General features: G+C 38.0%; 1 protein-coding gene across 3 annotated transcripts; it reads left to right on the top strand.

The window, feature by feature from the left end:
• The first annotated feature begins 1,551 nt into the window (after positions 1-1,551).
• iars2 (isoleucyl-tRNA synthetase 2, mitochondrial) lies at positions 1,552-17,646 on the top strand. 3 transcript variants are annotated; one of them, XM_034857884.1, is made up of 24 exons: positions 1,552-1,977; positions 2,969-3,091; positions 4,129-4,282; positions 4,359-4,507; positions 5,272-5,321; positions 5,458-5,564; positions 5,846-5,933; positions 6,171-6,286; positions 6,394-6,563; positions 6,770-6,860; positions 6,995-7,146; positions 7,943-8,103; positions 8,366-8,468; positions 9,508-9,601; positions 11,259-11,339; positions 12,286-12,394; positions 13,656-13,758; positions 14,533-14,655; positions 14,750-14,881; positions 14,973-15,079; positions 15,235-15,380; positions 15,528-15,718; positions 16,132-16,276; positions 16,753-17,646. In XM_034857884.1, exons 1-24 carry the CDS (start codon positions 1,717-1,719, stop codon positions 16,896-16,898), a joined length of 3,102 nt encoding a protein of 1,033 aa, XP_034713775.1. In that variant the 5' UTR covers positions 1,552-1,716; the 3' UTR covers positions 16,899-17,646. The 3 variants fall into 3 exon arrangements, with proteins under 3 accessions (XP_034713775.1, XP_034713776.1, XP_034713777.1); XM_034857885.1 differs by lacking the exon at positions 11,259-11,339 and having other exon boundaries at positions 1,553-1,977; positions 5,843-5,933; XM_034857886.1 differs by lacking the exon at positions 11,259-11,339 and having other exon boundaries at positions 1,554-1,977.
• The last annotated feature ends 6,704 nt before the right edge of the window (positions 17,647-24,350 follow it).

Here is a 24,350-nt window from a genome sequence, read left to right as displayed (position 1 = left end):
TCCATATACATGTAGACCAGACTAGATACACCTTCACCACCATGCAGGACTCACTCGTGGAAACCCATGACTCTCCAGCAATGAGTTTTTAAAAGTTTGAGAATGATCCAAATTTGGGAGATACAGTTCTGGCGTTGGTCAAACTGATCACATTTATTGTAGGCTACATTACCTCAAACCTATCCCTTTTAGATTATTAATTTTGAAAGCACATTTTCTGTTTAGAATTAATATTGCCTCCAACTACTAAGACGGACCACCTGAGACAGAGACGCGCTAAAACGGTTGATAATCCGTCAAAGAGCAAATAAATATCAGGCTACACACCGAGAGAGAGACCAAACTAACCTGTGTTGAGATGAGATGGAGAGCGACTAGAAGAGCAACAAGGTAAGCTACAAACATCTTATTCATCTTGGCGTGGAGTGGGAACAACAGCTGCTCTGCTCTGGTCCTCAGGTTAGTATCCGGATGAATGAAAGAGGAGAGGCTCCGTGCGTTTTATACCCCTGGTGACATCCTCAGACAATCTAAACCACCTGCTGAGCCTATGTCGCGCTGCATTCAGGTGCTGTCGGAAATATAGTATCTATATTGGCAGGTTAAGCGCCCGTGAACGAATCTAATTTTTCAAAGTCCAGTTATCAAGCCATCAGCGTCAAGTTATAAGTTTCTTGTCGTCAACTTTCGCTCTAAAATTGACAATAGCCTATTCCTTTGATAACGTTTTCATATTCCAAAAGGCTCCTGTTTACCAGCAGACTGTCAAAACTGGTGAGCAACAGTTCACCGAAACACAGCACAACATGAACTGCATAATCACAGTATAGTCTGTTTATTAACTTAATGAAACTGTTTGTATGAAATATTCTGCGGCCTGTAAGTCTGATTTTTGCTTAAGACTGTCGTTGTAGTCATGGTGGCCACTGGATGGTAGCCTCCTGAAAATATTCTAAACACACAGATAGAAGTCAAACCTACAAGTGTCAAGACTGACACTACAACTTGGGCAAAATTCCGGTTAGACCTTCAAAATAAAATAACCTTCTTTCTGACTTTCTAATGTTCTGGTCACCCATGTGAGTATGACTCCAATTGAAGAATATGGAGTTCCCCATTGTAACCACTGAAGGGCAGCGGATGCTCATTATTCTAAGAACATTAGACATAAGTCAACTCCAGCACTAAGATGTATTAAATTGTAAAGATTTATTAGTAGTAATCAGTGCAAATGTATTTTGGTGTTGTAGTTCGTCACTTTGACCGCTAGATGGCAGTCAAAGCTCAGATTCACTAGCACTGTCAACTGGTCAAGATTGAAACAATGATATACCAATACCTCCGGTAAAACCTTCAAAGTAAAATATGTATAAATAAATATATAATATATATCTATAAATAAATATAGATGCATAACTATTCCATTTGCTTCGCTTGAAGATAGATGGATACATAGCGTCCTCTGGTGTATGCAGTAATCACTTGTATCCATAGAACAGTTTACGCTTGCACCACTGTCATGAATTCGACCTAATTTGATTTCCATCCAAATGGGCTTCCGTAGTTTTCCCCTCTTCAATTTCTTCCGGAAGAAACAGCACTACCAGAAGGGCGGACTATAACAACACGACACTGCGTACTGCCACAACTCAGAAACAACCAAACCTTTTTCAGTGTTTGTGGTTTTGCTTGGCCACAGAGCTACTTCGCCCCTCCATGCTGCTGTGCCGGGTTTCGGCAGTAAGCCAGACATTAGCGAAATGGGGACGGAGGTCACACCGGGGAGGTGGCCTCATCCACCGTGCTCTCTCCTTCAGCTCCACCCGCGGTGGGAGTTCAGGAGAAGGCAGCGCTCAGCCCGCTGAGGGAGCCCCTGCTCAGGGTTTGTACCGAGACACGGTGCTCCTTCCCCGGACTGAGTTCCCAATGAAACTGACTGGACAGAAGCTGCTGGACCGAGAACTCGAGATACAGCAGGTACGACGAACTCATTAATTCCCCCTGCTCGTTGACAGCTGGACACACTGTAACACGTGACCTAGCATCTTCTTACTTTACATGTCTTTAGGTTTCATTCCTTAGATTGGCATGCATCAGATACTTCGAAAGGCTGTGATGAGTTAAACGAAAGATAAGCTAAGATAGGTTAAAAAAAAAGAAAAGAAAAATTGAGTAGTTTACTTTATTATTTAAAGTAGTGGTAATATTGTGATTTTTTTTTTCCAGAAATACTTTGACTACTGTGATTTCAACTGTAATACTTAGACTACTGTGATTTTTGTCATGTTGACAAGGTTGTAATGTAAACTTGACAGCATTCTGCTGTTAGAATCATACACAGGAGGCTAGTGTTACTGTGAAATCTAAAGTAAATAACTGTAGATTTTTACAGCCATTATTTACAGTGCATACATAAAGAATATACATATCTTCTCATTGACAAGCTGAACTATTCCAAAGTCTGTAACAGTGCGAATATCAAAGGTTAACTTGTTCCAGAGTCTCGCGGCAACAGCTGCAAAAGCCTGATTACACCTGATTGTGCCCCAGTGAAACTTTAGGTCTAGTTGCGGCAGTGTCCCCGTTTTAAGTTTTACAAAGACGAATACATGACCTGTTTTGGAGGTATTTACACTTCTGACCTGAAAATGTCCCTGGAGTTTGTCTGAGAAGTCCGGTCACCTTATGTTATTTCCTCCTTTCCCCTCAACAGACAGGCTGTGTTCTAGGTTATGCACACTGAAAATAATGTCTGACCGACAGATCACGGCGTAAATATAAACTTATTTTTTGTTTCTACATACAGTAACTAAGGGACTTACCACCCTTCATCTGCCTGTGGACATACTTAGAGTTGCACAGCTCAAAATGTACATTATCTTGATGTTTAAGCACTGTTACAGATAGCTCCATTTTAATAATATTTTATTTTTGTCACATGAAAAATATATACTTTCTGCTTTTGCAGGAGTGTGGATTTGCAGATTTGTACTCCTGGCAACGAGAGAGGAAGGCCAAGAAGGCCTTCTGCCTACATGATGGACCCCCGTATGCCAATGGAGACCCTCATGTAGGACATGCACTCAATAAGGTGATTAGTTAACAGTGTGCTTGTTGTGTTTCAGTATTTGTTTTGCTTTAATGGTGCATTGTAAAGAATAATATTTTTGACTTACTTTTTTATTATCAATTTATTTGTCAGGGTCACAGCAGCGCACATTATTACCTACATAATTCTTACAGTCAATGCTATAACAATATGTGTAGATGTGTTGCATAACATTTTTCTAGCCAAAAGGCTAATTTGCACGCCCAGTCCCTGGTCAGACCTTTTCTAAAAAATAATCCAAATATAATTTTTAAAAGAACTACATAGTGTGAGTTACACAGTTATGTAGCAAATAGATTGTAAACCAATATATTACATCAACACTTCACAAAGTTGAGACCACATTACACAAATCAACACATTACGTAATGGCACAAACCCCAAGCACCCAGCTGCTTGCACCTGCTCACCTATACCCCCCCTGATAGTGAGGGGCCTGGGCTGCCAAAGGTTCATCTCCCATACCCAGACCCCGGGATGAACCCTGGCAGCCATGCGCAAACAGCCAGCTAGTGCTAGAGCTAGATTATTTATGCATTTAAAAATAAGTTTAAGAAAAGAAAACTTAATAAAGCTATCAACATTGAGACGCTTATATTTCTGTACAATCCAACAGTGGTGCAACATTGTTGGTTTCTGATCCTTTATTTTCAGTGCTTGTTTGTATAAGGATATGATGGGTTTGACTGTTGTCCGGGATGCTTGGCCCCATACAGTAACACAGTAAGACAAGTGAGAGAGCCGCTGCTGTATAGTCCCATGGGCAGCCCCCTCACTCTGACATCTCTCCATTAGTGCATGTATAGGTACTGAGCATGTGTGTGTAATTCAGGCCTGTGTGTAATAGCAACAGATTGTAAATTGTAATTTCCCCTTGTGGGTTTAATAAAGTGTACATTATTTGTTTTTAATGTTATTGTTAAGTTCTAAGCTCTTTGATGCTTTTCTATTAGCAAAGACTGCTCAAACAACTCAAACACTGCCAAAATGAACATTCAATTCACTTTTGTGTGGTCCAGATCCTGAAAGATATCCGTAACCGCTTTGAGATGCTGAGGGGGCGGCAGGTCCACTACATCCCAGGATGGGACTGCCATGGTCTGCCCATCGAGCTGAAGGCTCTGGGGGAGATGGGGACGAGCGGCCTCGGTCCCCTGCAGATCCGACAGAAAGGTAAAGAGGGTCAGGAACTGGATGAACGTGTCTGTTATTAGATTTGCACCTGCGGTAATGTTTTCTTTCCATTCAGCGCGGGAGTTTGCAGACGGAGCCATAGCTCGTCAGAAGGCTGCTTTCCAGCGCTGGGGGTTGATGGCTGACTGGGACCAGTGCTACTACACGTATGATGGAGCCTATGAGGCTGCTCAGCTGAGAGTCTTTCAAGAGATGCACAGCAAGGTGGGCAATGATGTGTTGTTCAGCAAACCTTTGTCGGCAATAGCAAAATAAGTAGTTTTGCAACATTAGGCTCTTTCGAGTTGAGCCAGGTCTGAGCAGAATCCATCACCGGCGACCGCTGCCCATTGCATGCCGGGTAGATTTGTGTCTGATTTGATCCCAACCTGCTTTGACGTCATGTACACGTGGGCAACGACAATCTCAAGGCTACGCAGTTGCTTTTCACCGACCGCAAGACCCAAGCGGACCCGGAGCATGCTGGGAAATGCCGGCCTCTTGTCTGATTTAACAGCTGATTGGTTCAGAATCAACTCAATATGATGACGTTTTATTTACACTTTTTATTGTTTTTGAACCAGAGGGATTTTAACTGCCATATTTCTGATTTAAAGGGTTATTCTGTACAAACATGTTGTGGGGCTGATAGTGAAGTTAAGAAACCAGAGACTCAGTAATCTGAAATCTGTTGTTTATTAACAGATTGCATGTAGAGAATTTTGACAGCTGCTCTGTCTTAATAGAAACAACTGGAGAATGTGTACAAGCTGATGTGTGTCTCATAACACTTTTATTAAATTGGAATCGGAGCACAGTGTTTTTGTCACTTCCTGTTCAGCCTGAAGGCTGCTGGAAACGGCTGGATGCACTTTATCTCAAACGAGCCTGATGTAAAAGCAACAGAAACTTACAGTAGCACAGGAACGGGATTTGTATATCGTTGATTTCATATTTTTAATATCATATATATTTTTTTTGTTCTTCAGGGGTTCATCTACCAGGACTACAAGCCAGTCTTCTGGTCTCCTTCATCAAGGTACTGAGTTAGTATGCTTATGCAGAGGGGGCTGCATAAATGCATCACTATGTTAATCTATTCTATTCTAGATCAACATATGTTCACTGTATTTGGTCCTGATGTGTCCTTTATTCCTGTCTCTGTGCCTCTATAGAACGGCCTTAGCAGAGGCAGAGTTGGAGTACAACCCTGAGCATGTGAGCAGAGCCATCTATGCCACATTCCCCCTGAGCACACTTCCCCCGGGAATAGCCTCAGAAGGTAATACAAATGCGCACCCACACATATAGGTAATTGAGGTTTTAAACACCTCTGTGCCAACTGTGGCCGGAGCCATTATGTTTTTGCGGATGTACAGACTGACGTCCAGACGGACTACATTTACTATGAGTCTGGACAGACATGGATGTAAACTGCAACTTGACTAGTTTGCGGCGGCGTACAACTGTTAGGTGGCAATTCAAGTTAGATATTATTATACTTCTGACCAGGTGCAAAATCTATTAACAGTGCACGGGTGTATTGTTTGTGTACCTCAGCAGGTTTGGAAGGCGTCTCTGTATTGGTGTGGACCACCCAGCCCTGGACCATTCCTGCCAACCAGGCCGTCTGCTACATGCCCAAAGCCCAGTGAGTGTCTCTGCAGACGTGGCTCAACTGTCATTCATCTACGCTGTACCTGAGGATTACTATGAGAAAAAAAAAAAGATTTCTGGTCTTAAGCTTTCTTCGTAAAAAATGTCTTTATTCTAAAAAAAAAAAGGCCAGTGATAAAATGTTTGACTAACAATACAGATTATGTCTGCAATATAATTGTGATGTGGTACCAAATGTAGTGAAGGCAAGTGCCTTGTTTTCTGTTTGCAGGTACTCTGTGTTGAAGAGGGCAGATAATTCTCAGCTGCTCTTGGTGGCCACTGAGCGCACAGCCAGCGTGGCAGCGCTGCTGGACACAGAGTTGGATAGCGTAGCCACCTTTACAGGTCTCACACACACACACACACACACACACACACACACACACACACAGAGGTGTCTTGTCAGTTACCTAACGTAACCATGCTCATATCACCTGTCCTTCTGTACTAAGGCTCCCAACTTGAGGGTGGAGTCTGCAAACATCCCACAATTCCTGACAAGGAAGTGCTTCTATTGCCGGCCAATCATGTGACTATGGCAAAAGGAACAGGATTGGTCCACACAGCGCCAGCTCATGGCATGGAGGATTACAGCGTGGCTTCACAGTTTAAACTGTCAGTGGTACGTTACAGTTTTTTTTCTTTCGAAATGTCAACTTTTCCTGAAATTGTTTCTTGTTTTTTGCAATGCAAGTCAATGACATCTGTGGTAACTGATTAATTGTTTTAGTCATTTAGCGAGGAAAAAAGTGAGACATGGCTGACGTGATGCGGATAAGCACGCTTTGTGTTGCAGTGTAACTGTTTGCATGTTTTTCTTCTCCAAAGGAGTGTATAGTGGACGAGGACGGCAAGTTCACTGAACTGGCCGGCCCTGAGCTACAGAATCTGTCTGTTATGAGTGAAGGCACTGACAAAGGTACAGCAAAATAGACTAAAAGGATACTTACTTAGCCCATGTGGATGTGTGAGTGCACGTGGTGTTTTTCAAACCTTTTTGCGTTTTTTTGTTTTTCTCTTTCATGTTTGTGTATGTGGATTGGCTGGTTTTAGTGATCTCCATGCTGAAGGAGTCTGGGGCTCTAGTGAAGGAGGAGCAGTGCGTCCACAGCTACCCGTATGACTGGAGGACGAAGCAGCCTGTCGTCATCAGGCCCAGCAAACAGTGGTTTATCAACACGGCGTCACTGAAAGATCAGGCCAAGGTAAAGCTAGAGGACATGCTTTATTTTTGTCATTTACATTTTTTTAATTTATTTTGGAAATGCTCTACACACATATATACAGTGGCTTGCATAAGTTCACACACCCATGTTGATTAAAAAGAGGAATAAAAAAAAATCTTTTGGAAATTAACCTTAATGCCTTAATTAAAAAAAATTAGGAAAATCCAACCTTTTATGGACACCAGATTTCTTTGTGAATGAATAATGTATTGTAAATAAATAAATGTTCTTCCTTAAAATACAGGGGGAATGAGTATACACACCCCTATGTTAAATTCCCATAGAGGCAGGCAGATTTTTATTTTAAAGGCCAGATATGTTATGGATCCAGGATACTATGCATCCTGACAAAGTTCCCTTGGCCTTTGGAATTAAACCAACCCCATATCATCACACACCCTTACCTTACCTTATGTAGAGAATGGCATGGTGTTATTTCAATTAACCTAATAGCTGGTTTGATTTGCATTGACAGATGATCTTATGGAGCGTTCCCCAGGCCTATCATAATAATTGTGGGGATTCTGGCAGGGCTTGTCTCAGCCCCCCTTCAAACTTTTTTAACACTGCCAGCTGGAAGACATGTTATGCTCAGACTAGTTTATGTTAAACTCATATTTTATTTGCTGGGGGAAAAATATATATATCTGTTTCTTGTGCACATAAGGTGGTTCCAAGAATGAATGTAATTTATGTTTCAAGTGAGGGACTTTCTTCACATTATAGTTTGTTCCAAAGGCACAACAAACCCCACTGTGTGTGTGTGTTTGTCCAGGAGGCACTGCAGAAGGTGCGTGTTTTGCCCGAGTCAGCGAAGGGCAGCCTGTTGACCATGCTGGACAGGCGGACGTACTGGTGCATCTCCAGACAGCGAAGCTGGGGCGTCCCAATCCCAGTCTTCTACCACAGAGAGACGGGAGAGGCTCTCATCAACAAGTGAACTGATACACACCATATGTGCAGACAAACGGCATCATACACATGCTTGGATACACACACATACCACATGCCCACTTTTCTAACAAGTATAATTGTTTATTTATCCATCCATCCATCCACTTTAATTTTTTTGTGTTGCTGATTTAATTCTTTGCAGTCATGTTTTTGTTTCCAGTTCAACCAGGTAAAGCAATTTGAAAGTGCTGTATAAATAAAGTTTATTATGATGTAAAACTAAACGTTCCTCCTGTTTCTGCAGACACACAGTGTCCCATATAGCAACGCTCTTCAAAGAAAAGGGCAGTGACTGTTGGTGGGAGCTTCCTGTTGAGACTTTGCTGCCAGAAGCTGTTCTCAAGAAGGTCAGCATGCTGTATGTGTGTTAGTGTGCATGTGAGGGTAAAATTAAGTTAGGAACAAGTTGTGGGTTTGAACCATAGACTGTATAATATTGATGGACAAAGCATCCGGTTCGGCAAAGTGCTGCAAATGCGGAAGTGCCTTAAACCTGCTTTCTATCTGAATTCCAGCAGGCGAAGACACGTGCGGTTGCAATAGGAGGTTGGTTTCTGTGGAAGTCAATGAGAAAGTTACTTCTCACTTGACTCAGTCAGTAAACATTTTCATGATGAATTTATGGTCTTAATTGCTAGTGTTAAATCTTCTGCAATACACAATGATGTTCATTTTTTTGAATAATAATCTTGTTGATTTTAAAATCGGTGATATCATATCAATATACTGATATAAGACTAGATATCGTCTGAGATTTTTGTTCTATGGCATAAGTGGTGTCTTTTCCTGGTTTTAAAAGCTGCATTACAGTATAGTGATGTCCTTTTCTGAACTCACCAGACTGTTGTAACTGTTCTATTATTTGCCTTTGCCCACTTACTCATTATATCCACATTACTGATGAATATTTATTTCCAACAGTCAACACTACAATATTGTTGCGGTATCAATTTCGAGGTATTTGGTCAACAATATCGTAATATTTGATTTTCTCCACGTCGCCCAGCCCTAATATCAACACCGAATAGAATTACTGAAAGTATTGTGAAATGATTTATCTAATAACAAGTCAAACAACTATCTCCTAACTCCGCAGAACTGTGGCATTTTAAGTCTCCTGTAACGTATGGTTTGGGTTAACACCTCTGATAAAGCCACTGTACACTACATTCCCAGCAGACAGACAAATACCCGGTTGGACCTACTGGAACCACTTCCAGCTAAAGATGGGTATTTTTGTCAGGAGTTTGAGTTTCAGTTTTTCTGCTCTTAGTTATAAACTAATCAATGTAGCGTTAAATATGATTATTTATATGGTCACCAGTTTTCTGTTGACCAACTACAGTCATTCATCCATTACCATTTCTTTGTGTGTGTCTCTATCAGAGTAAAGCAGGTCCAGTGACTGACTACGTTCGGGGGCAAGACGTCCTCGACATCTGGTTTGATAGCGGAGCTTCCTGGGCTGCTGTACTGGAAGGTAGATCTGAAATGACTTCAGTCTCTCCTGTTATGCACATCATACTAAGTACAAGTAGATTTAGTTAAATTATGCGGGAATCAGCATCTGTGAAAGACTGTAGATTCAGATGAACCCTAACAATAATACACTATCACTTCCTTTTATTAATAATGGTAGTTTCTGATAGAGATATATGATTGTTGAAAACTAACGCCCCCTAGCTGCAAAATGCTTTAACTCTCTCATCTTTCTCATCCAGTTTTCATAATCTACAATAACGTTGATATTTGTTCATTGATGTGATGATGTTGCTCCTTCACACTGCTTGCTCTCCAATGACACTCATCAAGGTTGTTCTCCGAATAGCAGCACTTAATACTGCAGCTCAGTTCAATGACTGCCAGCTTTCAAGATGCCTTTAATCACCTCTCCCTTCATCAGTTATATTGTAGAGAAATCTACTTACACTTGACTTACACGGTCTACTAATTAAGTTGCTTTGCAAAGTGTATTGTAATCAAAAGCAGTAGTTTGCTGACCACAAAGCTGGATTAGAAGCCAGTGCAGCCCCAGCATACTATTACCAGGCTCACTGTGCTAGGTGTCTGCAACGCAACATTAGTAGACTCAGTGAACCCATTCATATTGCAGATACACTGCCAGAGATAACCACCTTTTAAGGGACAGTTCACCCCAAAACCACAAATACATATTTTTCCTTTTACATGTAGTGTTACTTATAAATCTAAAATAATTTTGGTGCAATTTATCCCAGTGTTAAAGATATCGGCTAAGAGATGTCTGCCTTCTGTCAGATATAATAGAACCAGATGGCACTCGGCTTGTGATGCTCAAAGCCAGATGCTCGTGGTCTGACGTTGCTAGCTTGTGGAGTTTATAGTTAACCAATGCTGCTAGCTCACCTGAGCTAACGCTACAGCTCAGTGGAGGAGGGCACCATTACTGCTGTCACGAGCACAACCCTTCTGTCCGTGAGTAAACTTACTGCGCTGTGATACGGCTACCAGGTGTAGTTTGGTAGAAAGAAATTTGTTCCTACATGAAACTCCTCACAACCAGGTCTGTGGATTATCTTGAGTAACCGGGTCATGATTTCTTGAAAGAGTCATTACTGTTGAGATTTTCAAATTCATTTTTTTGGCCAGCGAGAACCACAAGCCATGTGTTATCTAGTTCAATTATATTCAAGAGAAGGCTGACATCTCTGTGGACGATATCTCTAACACTGGGCAACTCGCACAAAAACTATCCCGATGGATAAAACACCACAGGTAAGAGGAAAAATATGTATTTTGGGTTGAACTGTCCTTTTAACATAATCTTGCAGTAAGTCTTCAAACAACACATACCAAGGTGTGCCAGTGCGGGAAGAAAAGCAATGTGTTTTATCTACAGCAGTAAACTGTTCCTCTCCACAGGTTTGTCTAGTAGCCTTATAAAGAGGCAGGTTGTGAAAAATCACCTTTTTTCTTTTAGCCATGCTAGTGGTGTGACTCTGTGGATGGCAAATAATGATGTGTTAAGGTTGGCCAGGCCATGAAAATGATTTAGGGGAAGATGTCATTTGTCTGCTTGTGAATCAGAACACAAGATCAGATGACTTGCTGAGGTGGACCTGTTCATGTCGCGGTTGTGGTTTTGTTGTCATTTCCAGAGGAGATGGACAGAGACACTGAAGAGCCTGAGTCACGTCTCAGCTGGCTCCCTGCTCCACTTCGCAAGCCTCGGGTCACAGGTTATTTGATCACGTGCCTGTCGTCCAACAGAGCTGCCTCTGTCGTCCAATGTCATTGGCACTCTGTTTGTCTGCATTTTTACTCCTCTTGTTTATGTTTTCTAATGACTTGCTTACTTCTGTTTTGCCTGTTTTGTCTTCATTCTACCACCTAACAACACAGCACCTCTCCAGTGTCTAAATACTGAAAAAAGAAATTCAGTCCCATTCAGTGAATTGATTAATACTCTTCATAATGCATTTAAAAATGCTGTGAGGATTATTTATATACCAAATGTGGAAGTAGGAGACTACGAGGAACTCAGACTGCATGAACGCCAACACCTCACTTTTCTCCTCCTCCTCCTCTCTTTCTCTGGCAGTTTGTTTCTTTTTCCAGGAATGGCCCAAACTCTGCACTTCTTTACCATTAGTTTTTTCTGTGGATTGGTTCAAGATAGAGATACAAGAGGCTGAAAGTTCTTTGTGCCTGTGATGCGATGGCTGCAACATCTGCCTTTAGATTGCTGTCTATCTGAAAATAGATGGTTACAATGTACTTGAAGGTTTCTACATAAGAGTTAAATGACACTGTCAGGAACATGTCCTAAACATTAAAAACAAGTCATAAAGGTTTATAGCATAACGCTTCTTTGGTGAGTGTCATTCGATTTTGTCATGACAAGTTAGGCTTAGGGTTCATGTGTCATGACTGTGTCATGTGTTCAAGATAGTGTCATGTTACTGTTATGTATGTCAAGTAAAGTGTTACCGAAATAGATAAAACAGGCTATTTGGACAAGGCATGTTTATTGAGTCTACACACTAACACTGGCTGGTCTCTCTAGATATTTCTCTCCTCTGGAACAGTCTTCACATGCGCTAACAATTTTGTTTACCCAATATTTTAGAGGGATGAGCTTAGAAACTATTTACCTCTCTTTTTCTGCAACTTGCTCTCCTCAAGAGTCAGACTCCAGGGCAGATGCGTATGTGGAAGGGAAGGACCAGATTGGAGGCTGGTTTCAGTCCTCGCTGCTCACCAGCATAGCCGTCAAGAACAAAGCACCTTACAAGTGAGTGACCTATGCACTTGCTGTGAACTATATCTAAATGACAGTAAATCATTGTTAATACATTTACCAGATACATAGAAGAAAATAAGACTGAATTGTATCTTACATTAAATTACCAATACCTGCATCGTAGGGGATATATATTTTAAGAAAACAAAAAGTTTGTGATTGGTCATAGATAGTGACACTTGTTAGAAATAAAACTACACTTGCAATAGTTACACTTTGTTTCTCTGTCCCTTTTTAATTTATAAGTACACCAAGTACTGTGGAGTGGGTAAAACAGTTTTTAATGGCAGGCTGGCAGTTTCTGTTGACTTGCGCTAGCCTAGCACCTGCGAACTCTGCAACTGTAAGGAAGAACTGGATGAAAAGTGTTAAACTTTCTACACTGATAAAAAACCCAATGGCTAACATGGAAATAAGTTCTTATGTCCAAATTATGAACCACTTTTTAATGACAAGAAAAAGTTACAATTTTTTTGAGATTCTAGTTTTTTGATGTTGATTTGAAGTGCTACTCCACCAATTTTCTGTTAATGCACTTTTTTTTTAAAGTTGGGGCACCAACAAGAGACAGATGAAAAAAGAATGATTGAAATTGAAGATGGAAGGATTGATATTCTGACTTTTGGCTTTTAGTGTGGGTTTAACTCCAACACTTGATCCCACATTTCCCATAATTGTTTGGATGCGGATTCAGCAGCACTTCAGTGTACTGTACTATGACTTTTTTATATATATTTTTTTACAAAATACTATACTATGACTCCTTTTGACATACTATTCTATCTATTTTTTTATCACTTTTTTTGACAAACTATACAATGACTTTTTTGACAGACATACCATACTAGGACTTTTTCATTACTTTTTGTTTTACATACTATACTGTGAATTTTTTCAATACATTTTAACCTTTTAATTTTTTAGGGAAGAGGCAACCTCTCTTTTGCAGTAACACCCTAATCACATTCACATACTATACTATGACTATTTTTGATATACTTCCTTTTCATTTGGAATTTGCATGTTCTTCCAGACTTATTTGACTTACTATACTCTGACTTTTTATGACTTTTTTCGACATACTACACTATGACTTTTTTTAAACATACTCCAACACATGCAAATATCAACTAAAACCTCTTTTTTTGGGGCCAAATCATTTTATATCATTGAAAAACGTCCGTCACACTAGTCTCTCTTGCCTTATTTAAATTTAGCTGACATAAGATATCTGTTGTGTGTTTGTGTGTAGGTCTCTGGTGGTGCATGGCTTTGCAGTCAGTGAGACAGGAGAGAAGATGTCCAAGTCTCTAGGAAACGTTGTGGATCCGGACACAGTCATTAATGGAGGGAAGGTAAGGTCAGACACGAGATGATGAACCCTGCGGCGAATGGTCAGGTGCTATTGCCAGTTCTACTTGCCGATTATCTAAGAACCAGTTTGATTTTCCATAGCCTGAGAGCCAGAGTAGGGCTACGTCACAACGTCACTGCAAGTACCTCCGTTGTTGTAGCAACGCGTCATGACAATCAACAATAATGGAGGACTACACACCGATACTTTTGCTTCTGGCTTTACAAATTCCCACTGCAATTCAAAGACGTGCCTTGAAAGCTATTCGTGACGCTATGGACAGAGGATATGAAGATTTAACGTTGATTTAACGTTTATTATAATCTTTTGCTGGCTTGCAATGGCAACATCAGTAGCGTCAAGCAAAACACTGTTAGGGGGAACAGACGTCCCAGTTTGACTTGGGCAGTCCCAAATTTCCTGACAAAAAGCCTATTGGGACCCGCTCCTAGCACCTGACGTAACCCGTTCTTATCTCTAGACCAGCGCCAAGTTGTTGCTGAGTTGGAACCCGTTTTCTTGGCCCAGAGCCAGGTTTATTTGTGTGGAAAGAAAAGAACCGGTTCAATATTTGGCACTGACTCTGAACCAGCACCAGAACTGCCTTGGTGGAAAAGACATATCAGTAAGGCGTAACTGACTTTGTTTGAAGACTCCATTTGCTTTAGAAGCTTAAACTATTCCAATTTTGAATACTGACCATTCTAACCACAATTAAATACTAATCACTTTTTGTTTCTTCTACACACTTTCTCACGTGTGACGTCCTTTTCAGGACGCCACAATGCCACCCTACGGGGCAGATGTGCTACGTTGGTGGGTGGCTGAGTCAAACGTCTTCTCTGAAGTTCAGATCGGACCCACTGCACTCAACTCTGCCAGAGACAGCATCAGCAAGGTACCAGTACAGTAAGGACATAGTACAAGTGACATGATTATATTCTACCAATGATCCTCACTGCTTTCACACTCTGTTTTTACGTCTCTCCCAGTTAAGGAACACTCTGAAGTTCCTGCTTGGCAACCTGCACGGTTTTGACCCACGTGTACAGGCTGTGGACCCCAAAGAGATGCATTACATTGATCAGTACATGTTGCACCTGCTCCGTGAGTACAGCATCAAGGTGTGTTTTGGTGTAGAACTGGTTTATCTCAGTCCAAGCAGCATCAACTGCTGGTTGAAAGAAAGCCACTGAAGTGTGTATGTGTCTGCAGGTGACGGACGCCTACAGTGAGTTTGATGCAGGCAGGGCCATCCGTGTCCTCCAAGCCTTCATCACCAGAGACCTTTCTAGCTTTTATTTCAGCATCATCAAAGACAGGTAAAGGCTTGCTTCAACATATAAACCATGTTTAGTTTAGCTGTGCTTGTACTCTTCCATTGGCATCACCTTTTTATTTTTTAAACTCCCACATCACTTTGTGCTTCTTTGTCCCTCCCTCTATCTATATCTTTATGTCTGCCTCTTTCAATCAGATTGTACTGTGATCTGGAGGACTCTTTGGGCAGAAGATCATGTCAGACCGTTTTGGAGGAAATTCTGGATGGAGTGACCAGATCAATAGCTCCCATCCTGCCACATCTAGCCGAAGAGGTCTATCTACACGCACCAGGGCATGACGGTATGTGTCTGTTGGTTTGTGTTGTGAAGCTATTGCCATTTAACTGCATGGGTTTTCAAGCACACAGTCTCTGTATATATATATTTTTTTATATAAACAGTATTTGTTTGCTTGCTAAGTATTCTTTAACTCTAATTGTTTCTGCAGAAAAAGAGACATTGTTTAAAAGTGGCTGGATCAAAAGCAGCTCTGTGTGGCGGCGTCCAGGATTGGAGGAAGCAGTTGAAGGAGCCTGTGCCATCAGGGACTCCTTCCTGTCCTCCATTCCAGGCAAAAATGCAGCTCAGTACGATCTCACTATTGCCATTGAACCCGGCTTGCTGTTTGAACTCATGGAGGTAAATCAAATGCTGTTGGAAAATCACTATACAGGGTTTACCCGACCATTAAGACTAAAGCGGAGCACCCAAGCTACCACCTAAATGAAATGAATGTAAAATCCATTTACTTTCCTCAGATCTAATGATTGTAGATGGTCCCCAGTTACTTATTCATTTTCTGCTCTAGCCAACGTTTTAGATACAGACATGGTAATAATAATGGTCCATAATGGTGTTAATTCTTTTTATTAAAAACCTAATATTTTCTTCTTAACCCTCTGCTAAATACTTGCACTTAAATCTTCCACAAACCTAGAGAAACATTGCTTATAACAAATTACCTTATATTTGTATATATTCATATGTACAAATGCTAAGGCAATCCACGTGCCTTGAAATAACTGATGAAACTTTTTTCATCTTCCTCCCAGTCTCTACAAGATGAAGCCACCTCCACCTCCTCCCAGCTGGCTGAGCTGATGATGGTAGCGCGGGTCAGCCTGACCAGTGAGCTTCCCCGTGATCTGCCCCCAGACGCCCTGCTGAGCCACGGCACCTTCCTCATCAACCTGGAGGGTGAGGAATGTTTACACTAAGATAGTGATGTAATGTTGCAGTGTCCTTTATCCCAGCAGACATTTCCACCTGTCAAACACAGGTGTTTCTAAGAACATTGCCAGTGTCGGGGTCCTGTGCCCACTATGCCATTAAAGTGGTACCTAAATGCACTGGAGCCATTGTTAACGCTATTATTTATCCTTGGGGCATGTATCACATTGCAAGATTAACGGGTTAGCCAGCGATCTTTGGGGTTTCTGGTATCATGAAGCTTGCTCTTTTTTTAGAGGCGTGCATCACCATGGTAACCTACACTGTACGTTTAACCTTCAGGTTAACTTCAGAGGATTAGATCAAAACCGGCAACAGCCCTGCCCAGTATAATTATTCAGAGATAGAGAAAACGCACAATGGTATAGACTATTATGGACAAAAAGTGACTCGGCAATGACTTTGAAAATATTTAATACCTGTGTATGTATCTGTCCTGTCAGGTGGTGTTATCAAAGAGGAAAGTGCCTACAATATAGCAGCAGTTCCCACCTCTGCTGCCCGGTGCCCGCGCTGCCGCCGCTACACTGCAGATTCAGCGGACTGCCTGTGCCCGCGTTGCCAAACTGTTGTCTCCCAGGGTAACTGACAGGCCCCACGTGCTGTCACCGTGACGCCCAGCAAACATCATCTTGGCTGTTTTATTTCTCTGCTCTGGGTGAAGGTCCTCGAGAGCTGAATAGAGACCAGGATTTACAATCCTTGTCGCCATCACCTGAGAAATGTAAAACTGACTCCAAATCAGCTGCTGCTTCACTCCGGCTTTCTTTCATTTATTTGACTGTCAGTTAAAAGAACCTGCAGCTTGGCACATGGTTGGCTTTGGGAAGAACGGCCTAATAGAAGATAAAAACGCATACTTCACTAAATTTGCTTCAAGCTTCACTGTTTCTCTGCACTCCCACTTTCCTACAACAGCAGGTGTAAACTCTAAAACCAAAATGTCTAAGTCGGCCTCGGTCACTTTGCTGTGGCGTGAATGTGGTGCTTATACATTTGATGTTGTACCACCAACCAATCTGATGAAGCATGAGCAAGATTGTGTACTGTATGTATAGTTGGGAATTGAAGATATTGACTTGTTTTTTCAGTCTAGAAGGAAGGCACCTCAGGCGGCTTATCTGTTGTTATTTTAAATGTGTAACTACATGGAAAAGAAAGTCATTACAATGAGTGTCACTATGTGACAACAGTAGAGAACTTATATTGGGTGTGGATTTCTTGTGAATGTGTACCTTTGTATAATAAATCCTGTTCCTTGTAAACTTTCCCATAAAGTTGAAGGTGTATGAAAAATAAAATAAATTATAAATACATGGAGTTTTAGCTCTAAACATATGAATTAATCAAGTATCCAAAAACAAATCATCATCTCAACATAAACATCTAAGCTTTTGAGAAACATGTTTGTGGATCAGCCCAGTGGGAGCAGCTGGTGTAGAATAAGATGTCTATAGGCCTGTACTGTGCATTCATAAATAAGAAACAAGGTTTATATGATATGTATTGTCTATTATAGGAAGAGAGAAGTGTCAAACATCTCCTTGACATTGACAAAAGAGTGTGAAAAGGCTCTTTATCATCTTTCTCTTTGTTGACTGTGTCATACGCTGCATGTGATTACACTTCTGCAGTAGGAAATTCACCAGCAGAACTTTCCTCTTTTTCTTTTTCTATTTCTATATTATGACTTTTTGACATATTAGACATACTGATTTTACTGGCTTTTTTTCAAGTAAGTCCTTTAGTTGACATACTATACTATGACTTTTTTTTTAAATACTTTTTCAACGTACTATACCATGAATTGTATGACATGCTTTACTATGACTTTTTATGACATTCTAAACTATGAGTTTTTATGACGCACTATATTATGACTTTTTTTTGTTTATGCTTTGTAATGATTTTTAATGTACTATACTATGAATTTTTCAACAAACTATGTTTTAACTTTTTTTCCGATATTGTATATACAGTGCATACTGATTACACTGACTTTTTTCAAGTAAGTACAATGACTTTTTTCAAGATACTATGCTATGACTTTTATTTTAAGTTTTTGACATACTATACTATGACTTTTTTGACATTAAAGAACTGTTGGGCCTTTGTAAATTATAGGGTGGTCTAAACATACTCTATCTAAGTGTCTTGAGATAACTTTTATTATGACTTGATACTATACATTTTTTTATTCATTTTATAGTACACTATAATGTTACTTTTGAGTACATACAAATAACATACTGTACTATGACTTCAACTTTTTCATGGCTTTTTTCATCGTACTATGCGATGGCTTTTTCCACTGTAGTATACAATTACTTTTTTTTCAGCATACTTTACTATCATTTTTACGTATTATACTATGATGTTTTATGACAAACTATACTATGACTTTTTTTCGACATACTATTCTATTACTTTTTTCTACTTTTTTGACATACTACTATGACTTTTTTCTGACTTTTTTCAACCTACTATATTATGATTTATTACTACTTTTTACGACATACCGTACTATAACTTTTTTACATGCTATACTATGACTTTTTTAAAACGTACTTTTTTCGTCATACTGTACTGCCTTTGTATAACATAATATAATATGAATTTTTTCAACATACTATTCTATGACTTCTTTTTTTTTTAAATGTTCGTCATTCTATAATTTGTCTTTTTTCAACCTACTATACTATGACGTTTTATGACGTACTATTTGTAATGGCAAATTTGGCCATATATGTTTGTTATGTGTGTAGTGTGTGTGTGTGCGGGAGGTCTGCGTAAATGGTTGGTTGTTACGTCACCTGCGCACCTGTTTGTAGTTGTTATTTGGAGGTAATAAAGGGAATCACAGGTGAGGTGGATGGAAAATCTGGATCCGGGAAGCCACAACGTTTTTCAACCTCAGCTGTATCAGAGTAATGGTTTTAGATCTCGTCGTTCTCGGCTTTTAATCACTGAAGTCTTTCTTTTTGTATGTGCTTTTATCTACGCTTTTTGTACAATAAAGGATTAAACGTACGACGACGGCGGACCTCATTATTTGCAACAGCACGAGTTGGTAAGGGCTTCAGATTTCACCAAGTGGCATTATTTGTGGACAGATTGCCACTACGCTATTCTATGACTTTTTTCAACATACTATACTATGACTTTTTGTTGACTTTTTTGACACACCATATTAGGACTTTATGACTTTTTATCACATAGTATACTATGACCCTTTTACTGTTTTTGACCTATTATCGACATAGTATACTGAAATATTTGTTCTCCAAATGACATATACTGCAGCTTTTGTTGACATACTGGACTGATTCCTTCATTAAAGGACTCTTTAAACATGCTGTGATAATTATTCAACTTGGTCCTCTAAGGGACTTAAACCTGCAACCCTCCAGTTCCCAAGCCAAGTCCCTACTGACTGAGCCACAGTATCATGTGTAATTTTATGACATACTATACCCTGACGATATACTGACTATGACTTTTTTTTTGATATTCTATTTAGTGACTTTTTAATTTTTTGGGGACATAATATACTATGACTTTTTTCGACATACTATACTATGACTTTTTTTGACATACTATACTATGACTTTTTTAACTTTTTGACATTACTATACAATAACTTTTTTGACCTTTTTCAACATACTATACTATGATATTTTTTGACTTACTTTACCATGACTTTTTGTGACATACTGAACAATGACTTTTTTCGATGCACAATACTATGACTTTTTTTAACATACTATATACTATGACACTTTTCGTCATACTGTACTATGAGTTTTTTTTACATACTATACTGTGTCTTTTTGTTGACTTTTTTGATGTACAATACTATGGCTTTTTCAACGTACTATACCATAACTTTTGTCAACATACTTTGCCATAATTTTATATGACATACTATACTATAACTTTGTAACTTTATACCATTTTTTGACATAACGTACTATACTATGACTTTGTATGAAATACTACACTATGATTTTTTTTTTTTACTGTATAATTACTTTTTTTCGACATACTATACTATGACTTTTTTTGACATACTATACTATGACTTTTTTTCGACATACTATACTATGACTTTTACCAACATACAATACTATGGCTTTTTTCAACATACCTTTCATGACTTTTGTCGACTTAATATACTAAGACTTTTTTTGAACATGTTATGCAATGGTTTTACTGACTGTTTCAAGTAAGTACAATTACTTTTTTGACATACTGTTCTATGAAGTTTTTCAACTTTCTTAAATATACTATACAATGACCTTTTCATTTCATTCTAACAAAAAGGAATGCCACAAAGCACAATTTTCTTTACACAAAACACATGACTATGACGTTTTTAATTTCTTTGACATGATGTACTAAATTCTTTTCCCCAAATGACATATATTAGATCTTTTGTTGACATACTGTACTGATTCCTTTATTAAAAGACGCTTTGAACATGCCGTGATAATTACTCACTTACTAATTACTTAGTCCATTTAGGGACTTAAAACTGCAACCCACTGGTTCCCAAGCCAAGTCCCTACTGACTTACAATGCCATAGCTGTTTTTATGACATACTATACTATGACTCTTTCCGTGATACTGTACTTTGACTTTTTTGATGTACTATACTATGACTTTTTTCAACCCACTAACCATGACTTTTTATGACATACTATACTGACTTTTTTCGACATACTATACTATGACTTTTTATAACTTTTTAATCCCAAGGACAGAGCTGCCATCCATGGAGGACCTACATCCTTCGGTGTAGAAAGAAAGCCAACAGAACTATCAAAGACCCAAATCACAGCTCAATCATCTCTTCCTCAAACACATTTTACTTGATAGACTTGATATTACTTGATAAAATGTTTTACTTTATCCCTACATTTTAAGTTTTTCTGATTTCTGATGGAATACTGTGTGTTTATGAGTTAGTATACTATGGCTTTTTTATGAAATGATTTTCAATAAATGTGTTAATGATTCTCTGTAATTGTTCACGTGGCAATACAGAACTTCATTGTATCACTTAAATCATTGTAAGAACTTTCTTGCAACATATACTGTGACTTTTTCATCACTTTTTGCAACATACTAAACTAAGTACTTTCTATCACTTATTTCAACATACTATACAATGGCTTTTTATCACTTTTTTCAACATACTATACAATGGCTTTTTTTCATTTTTTTCAACATACTGTACTACGACTTTCTTCAACAGACTGTAACATGGCTTTGTTATCACTTTTTCCGACATCTTATGCTATGGCTTTCTATTAATCTTTTAAACATACATTTTAAAATATGACTTTTAATCATTTTTTTGACATACTATACTATGACTTTTTCATGACTTTTTTCAACATGCTATAGCATGTTTCTTTTTCTACATTCTATGCAATGGCTTTTTAATCACTTTTTCTGAAATAATATCTTATGACTTTTTTTTGACATGCTATACAATGGCATTTTTTCAACATGCTTTTTTCACTTTTCGAGGTATAGTATGACTAGTAAGTCGCAGTCTTAGTCATTTTTACATACTATACTATGACTTTTTTCAATACTTGATTTTGACTTACTGTACTATGACTTTTTATAACTTTTTTTCGACATACTATACTATGACGTTTTTTGACATACTATACTATGGCTTTTTATCATTTTCTTAAACACACTATAATATGGCTTTTTTATCACTTTTTCCGACATACTGTACTATGGCTTTTTATTAATTTTCAACATACATGCTAAACTATGACTTTTAATTACTTATTTTGACATACTATACTATGACTTTCTCATGACTTTTTTTCAACATGCTATAGCATGTTTCTTTTTTGCTGAAATAATATATTATGACTTTTTTGACATGCCTTACTATGAAATTTTTTCAACATGCTTTACTGTGGCTTTTTTTCACTTTTTCGAGGTATAGTGTGACTAGTAAGTCATAGTCATGGTCATTTCGACATACTATGCTATGACTTTTTTCGAGACTAGTACCATCCTATGACGTTTTTCGACATACTATACTACAACTTTTTATAATTTTTTTTGACATACTATACTACGACTTTTTTCGACATACTATACTATGACTTTTTTCGACATACTATACTATGACTTTTTATAACTTATTAATCCCAAGGACAGAGATGCCATCCATGGAGGACCTTCACCCTTAGGTGTAGAAAGAAAGCCAACAGGACTATTAAAGACCCAAATCACAGCTTAATCATCTCTTCCACAAATACATTTTACTTGATAGACTTGATATTACTTGAAAAAATATTTTACTTTATCCCTACAATCTTACAAGTTTTTCTGATTTCTGATGGAATACTGTGTGTTTATGAGTTAGTATACTATGGCTTTTTTATGAAATAATTTTCATTAAATGTGTTAATGATTCTCTGTAATTGTTCATGTGGCAATAAAAAACTTCACTGTATCACTTAATTCATTGTAAGAACTTTCTTGCGACATATACTATGACTTTTTTGACATGCCTTACTATGAAATTTTTTCAACATGCTTTACTGTGGCTTTTTTTCACTTTTTCGAGGTATAGTGTGACTAGTAAGCCATAGTCATGGTAATTTCGACATACTATGCTATGACTTTTTTCGAGACTTTTTTGACGTACTATACTATGACGTTTTTCGACATACTATACTATGACTTTTTATAACTTTTTTCAACATACATGATGTTTTTCGACATACTATACTATGACTTTTTATTACTTTTTTCAACATACTATCCTATGACTTTTTATTACTTTTTTGACACAATATACTATGGCATTTTTCACTTTATTGATATACTATACTGTGTCTTTTTGGAACTTTTTCCAAAATACCTTAATATGGCTTTTTTTAATCACATTTTTGACATACTGTACTATGACTTTTGTTTTACTTTTTTCGACATACTATACTATGACTTTTTATAACTTTTCCCGACATACTATACTATGACGTTTTTCGACATACTATACTATGACTTTTTACAACTTTTTTCAACATACATGATGTTTTTCGACATACTATTCTATGATTTTTTATAACTTTTCCCACATACTATACTATGACGTTTTTCGACATACTATACTATGACTTTTTATAAATTTTTCCGACCTACTATACTATGACGTTTTTCGACATACTATACTATGACTTTTTATAAATTTTTCCGACCTACTATAATATGACTTTTTTCGACATACTATACTATGACTTTTTATAAATTTTTTCAACAAACTATATTTTAACTTTTTTCGACATACTATACTATAACTTTTTATAACTTTTTTTAACAAACTATATTTTAACTTTTTTAGACATACTATACTAAGGCTTTTTACAACTTTTTTCGATATACCACGCTATGACGTTTTCCGATATACTATACTGTGACATTTTTTGACATACTATACTATGACTTTTTATAAATCTTTTCAACATACTAAACTGGCTTTTTATAACTTTTTTCGACATACTGTACTATGACGTTTTTCGTCATACTATCCTATGACTTTTATAACTTTTTTCGACACACTATACTATGTTTTTTTTTCACTTTATTGATATACTATACTATGCCTTTTTGCAACTTTTTCCAAAATACTGTAATATGGCTTTTTTTATTACTTTTTTGACATACTATACTATAGCTGTTTATAACTTTTTCTGACATACTACACTATGACGTTTTTCAACATACTATACTATGATGTTTTTCGACATACCATACTATGACTTTTTATAACTTTTTTTTAAATACTACACTACGACGTTTTATAACTTTTTTCGACATACTATACAATGACTTTTTAAAACTTTTTTCAACAAACTATATTTTAACTATTTTTGACATACTATACTATTACTTTTTATAACTTTATTTCAACAAACTATATTTTAACTTTTTTAGACATACTATACTAAGGCTTTTTACAACTTTTTTTGACATACCACGCTATGACGTTTTCCGATATAC

The sequence above is a fragment of the Etheostoma cragini genome, chromosome 20 (assembly GCF_013103735.1).
Source record: "Etheostoma cragini isolate CJK2018 chromosome 20, CSU_Ecrag_1.0, whole genome shotgun sequence".
In the NCBI taxonomy this organism is placed as follows: Eukaryota; Metazoa; Chordata; class Actinopteri; order Perciformes; family Percidae; genus Etheostoma; species Etheostoma cragini.
Note: the sequence above shows the minus strand (reverse complement) of the source record. Positions and strands in the feature narration are given on the sequence as shown.